The following is a 4,780-nucleotide window of genomic DNA, read 5'->3' on the forward strand; positions in this document are numbered from 1 at the left end:
CCCTTTTCCCGCCACCTCTCCCCTCCCTTTACGTATTCCTTTGTCCGAACCCCAAAAGCTTTTCTTTCTTTCTCTCTCTCTCTCTCTCTCTCTCTCTCTCTCTCACACACACACACTCACTCTCTCTCTCTCTCTCTCTCTCTCTCTCTCTCTCAAGTGACACTCGACTTTCGGCAACCAGCCAACATCAAAGGGGGGTGGGGGCCGGGGCCCGGGGGAGAAGAGAGGGTCCGAGGGAGCGAGACATAGGTATGTCACTAGCGTATGTGTGTTGCGTGAAATGCGTGTGTGTGTTGTGTGGGTCAGAGAGAGAAGAAGAGAGAGGGCCGCAATTACGTGCCAAAGGATACGCTCCTTTTCACCTTGCATGCGCGCGCTCGGCCTGCACAGAGAGAGAGAGAGAGAGAGAGGCTAAAAGCTCCGAGCAAAGGAGGGCAGACCACACTAACGAGTGTCGAGCTGGCCGCCATAGCCCTGCTCCGCTTCCCTCCCCCATATCCTCAAACCAGTGCTGCCCCCTTTGATTGCTCTCATTCCAGCCAATACCAATCATACACATACTCATCCTAATTATAATAAACCTTAGTACAACCCTGAAAGCTGCAACCTCATAAATTGACTGCAGAGGCTCATGATATATATTATCAGGTACCTATAACTAATCCTATTATTCTTTTTCAACTGCTGCTGCCCACACAACAGCTTAATGACCCCTGCAGATCACTATCATAGTCAGCTTCCGGCTCCATCCAAGGACTGCAGCAACTTCTTCAACCTTAATAATAGCTACCATAATCCAAATATAAGTAGCACCAATACAGCTTTCAGCACTAATATTAACAATAGTAACAATCATAACCATAACCATAACCTTAGTAGTAATAATAATAATAGTGGTGGTGGTCCGAATAGCAACATTAATAATAGTAGTGTTCATAATTGTATGGGAGGCCAAACCCCGGTCTTTTTCCCTTCTAGTAGCTTTATTGTTGCTAGCCACAAAACCAGCCAGGACCTTCATGATATTGCGTTGCTTGCCAACAAGCAGCAGCTCAACAGAGCTGGTAAGTGATCCTCTCTTTTTCAGCAACCCATTTTAATTTAATTTTAGCCACCCTTTTGCTGATCATGCTTTCCAGCTTTTATATTTTTCAAGAAAGCTAGAGCTTGCCCCCATGATGTATGATTAGCTTCTAAATTTGTAAATGATGTTGATGGTTCAACACACACACAACGTTTTTTTTTTTTTTTTTTTTTGGGGGGGGGGGGGGGGGGGGGGCTCTGATCTGTAATATCACACGTATCTTAACTCCTTTTGCACAAAAAAATAATACGAAGATCCACCAAAAGAAACAATCTCTGAACAAGATAGTAGCTGCATGTTGAAAGTGCTTATGGAAATTTCCTCTGTATCATCTCCCATTGTTTCATCTTCATGTCAATGGCTAACGATCTATTCTTCGTGCCGGCCCGTAGATGATCCCGGCCAGCTTCTAACTCAATTTCACCTGCATATATTAGCTCTCATTTCACATTTTGGTGCCACATTCTTTCCAGCCACAAAACTGTAAGCCTCATTTGGGACAATTAGAATTTGAATGAAATTAAGCTCAAATATATTGGCTTGCAGGGGCACCATTGCAATTGGTGGATTTCAAGGAGGTTATCGGAGGTGGCGGCTGCGATGGAGGAGGGAGTGGTGGTTCTGTGGGTGAGCAAATAAGAATGGGGAAAAGGCCGCATGTAAGGTTTGCGAGCGGGAGTCAGGACTACGATCCGGGGCCAGGATCTGCAAGGAGTGTAGGGGAAGACATGAACATGGAGTACATGGAGCACATGGAGGGAGGGGATTATATGGATCATTTGGAAGGAGGGGTGGGGGAGCTGATGAAAAAGGGGAGCAGAAGGCTAGGGTATGATCAAGTGAAGGCCTTGGAAAAGGCATTTGAAGTGGAAAATAGGCTTGAGCCAGAGAGGAAGGTGAGGCTGGCCTCTCAATTGGGTCTTCAGCCAAGGCAAGTGGCTGTGTGGTTCCAAAACAGGAGAGCCAGATGGAAGACCAAGCAAATGGAGAGAGACTATACTCTTCTCAAGAACAAGTTTGAGGCCCTCAAAGCTGACAGAGACAAGCTACTGCAAGAGAAAGACCATCTTCAAGCTGAGGTGAGGTCCCCCTTCCCTTCTTCTTCTTCTTCCCTTCAAATTCTCTCTCTACATGTAGTTTCTTGCAATAAAATCTCACTCAAATAGCCAATCAGTGTGGTCATTTCATGAATAATGGGCTCATCATCCTATAAGGAGAGGCTTACACTGTACCTGTGGCAACCACAACTCTCTCTCTCTCTCTCTCTCTCTCTCTCTCTCTCTCTCTCTCTCTCATTTCTTCATTACATTGACTTTCCCATCTTTACTGGCAGCTGGAAGCTTTTTCACATTGAAGGCCATCCTTTCCCTCAAATGTGCTCTGTGATAAGCTTTAAAAAAAAAGCTTATCCACTGAGGAGCCTCCTTGCTTTCCCCATGTTTTTCTCCTTGGATTGCTTTTTGAAGTGCTCTTTTACTCTATTCTTTGCAGCTAACAAGATTGAAGGGTCATGCTCTGGTGGAGGGTAATATGCTAGGCAGCAGCAAGGCAGCCACAAAGGGAGAGCAGGACTCGCCAACACTAGCCTCAGGCTCACTGGTGGATGATGCAGCACCAATTAACCAGCAAACAATGAGCAAAAAAAGGGCAATGTCGTCGCACCGGGAACTCGATGATCACCACCTGGACGAGGAAGACGAGGAGGACGAAATAGAGGAAGAGGCGGGCTCACCGCCGATGAAGCCGGTAATGCATGAGCAAAAGCTCCTAATTCAGACCGACAGCTTGTCGAGCTCAGAGGATAGTGATCTCAACAATGATGGGGCAATTGTGGACTCTCGTTCTAAGGCTTTTCAAGAGGAGCCTGCTGACTACTATGCCCAACATTGGAGGCTACCCCCAGCTCCTACCCAATTACTATACAAGCCCACCATAATCAAGAGTGAAGAGTGGCCAGAGCAAGGTCATGAAAACATGAATTCCTTCAGCATGCCTTTAGACAGTAATTGGTACAATTGGTGATGCAAATGATCTCAAAAGAAGCAAAGAGTATGTACATGTTTTTTCCCCTTAAAATCCATATGCTTCTCCTAATTTACTCAAGGCCCGCAAATGAAAGGAAGCAAAAGAGGCTGGCTTATGGTGATTCAAACACTCTAATTTAAGCACAATTAGTGTGGGATGGTGTCAAACAAGCAATCACTCTCCTTCCTCTCATGATCCATGATTTTCTGTAAAGCTCTAGCCTTTTTTGCCTCGTGTGTAAAAAAATTGTAAGAAAAGACTTCTATTTTGAAGGATCTTGTGGTTCTTGTTTCTTACCAGCCCAAAATTTGTACATATTTATATTGACTTGGGATATGCAAGCTCCTTGTTCGGACAAGATCCTTACAAATTAGAAAGGAATGTTCTCTATCTATGTTCTGGGGATGCCCATAATGTATAGAGTCCAGATGGCCCCAAGCCCTTGATTATGGTTTATAATTTTTTAATTCATAATAAGGCCAAGTCTTTGGCACCCTCCGTAGCTTGACTAGAAATTGTGTGCACGACCAATAACCTTCAAAAGCAAAATTGCAACTTTGCAAGCAATTTTGCAACTTGCAAGATTTGAAGATCATTGATCTTATCATAATATTATATCATGCTCGGAAAGCTTTTGGCCCACCTCCTCTAGCTAGTCCATTTGACAGTTAGTTGTCCTAAAACCTCTTCCTCTCTCAAGACCCATACACCAAATTATGAAGATAGACCCTTCATATCTTATTTTATTTCAGTGTCACTTGAAAGCTTCCAAAACTAGAGTCACCAATTTCATTGCAAACCCTTTTGTGGAATAAGAGAATTAGAATTGGTCAAAGTTGATGGTTTGGCTGATACTCCAATCTAAATGTGTCTCTTAATCATATGTATATGTTCCTCACGAATATTTCACTAAGAAATGTTTTTCATTTGAATTAATTCCTTAAATGCTAGCCTTATACAATCTATATATAAGACAATGAAATACCCTTTTTGGGCTTATGACAAAATTTACTAGCTCTATGACTAATATATTGTTTCTACCCCCAAGAGCCTTAATACTAGGATGTGCAAAGCATGCCCTAATTAAGTGGGGGTGATCATGCACAACAACGATATTAACGTGACACATATTACTCGCATGAAAAAATCTTCAAGTAGATTTGAATCACACTATACCCTCAAGGTATACATGAATAAGTATATTAAAAAAAATAAATAGATATTTATAAATGAAAGCAACTGTGGTGTGCTTTGCAAAGAAGCTCATGGATCAATGAAAGGAGCACTTTATGTATAGATTACATAGAACAAGGATGATATATACCTTGACATAGGCTTATTCATTGCTTCTCATTCTAAATGGTGCCTTTGAATATGATGAGAACCATGGATCACTGGTGGTGTCAAAAGGGTGGATTGACGAGGATATCTAACATACTCACCATATTCAAGATTTACATGAATTAAAGGCATTCTCTTATTCTTCTATCATTGCCATCTACCATTGGTCTAGTATTTTAATGTCTTTCCTGTTGTTTTTCTTATAAAGTTATGATAAAGGAGTAAGATAATGTTGTATAAAACCAAGCATTTGTTTTTATATTGTACAACACCAAATTTGGTACTTCATACTACCAAATTGTATGTCTAGTAGTACCAATTTTGGTACTA

The 4,780-nt window shown here is 42.2% G+C and overlaps 1 protein-coding gene across 1 annotated transcript; it reads left to right on the top strand.

Annotated features, from left to right (window-relative positions):
• The first annotated feature begins 317 nt into the window (after positions 1 to 317).
• Positions 318 to 3,467, top strand: LOC147448079 (uncharacterized). Its single transcript, XM_086523949.1, has 3 exons — positions 318 to 1,064; positions 1,631 to 2,163; positions 2,576 to 3,467. Exons 1-3 carry the CDS (start codon positions 707 to 709, stop codon positions 3,104 to 3,106), a joined length of 1,422 nt encoding a protein of 473 aa, XP_086380075.1. The 5' UTR covers positions 318 to 706; the 3' UTR covers positions 3,107 to 3,467.
• Positions 3,468 to 4,780: the final 1,313 nt, after the last annotated feature.

The sequence above is a fragment of the Adiantum capillus-veneris genome, chromosome 11, assembly GCF_014529385.1.
Source record: "Adiantum capillus-veneris isolate H3 chromosome 11, ASM1452938v2, whole genome shotgun sequence".
Taxonomy (NCBI): Eukaryota; Viridiplantae; Streptophyta; class Polypodiopsida; order Polypodiales; family Pteridaceae; genus Adiantum; species Adiantum capillus-veneris.

Excerpts from the sequence above, each read along its gene's own strand:
- LOC147448079 (XM_086523949.1), top strand. The coding sequence starts at position 707 with ATGACCCCTGCAGATCACTATCATAGTCAGCTTCCGGCTCCATCCAAG. Across the intron at positions 1,065-1,630 it reads GCAGCAGCTCAACAGAGCTG|GGGCACCATTGCAATTGGTG; the intron begins GTAAGTGATCCT and ends ATTGGCTTGCAG. Across the intron at positions 2,164-2,575 it reads AAGACCATCTTCAAGCTGAG|CTAACAAGATTGAAGGGTCA; the intron begins GTGAGGTCCCCC and ends TATTCTTTGCAG.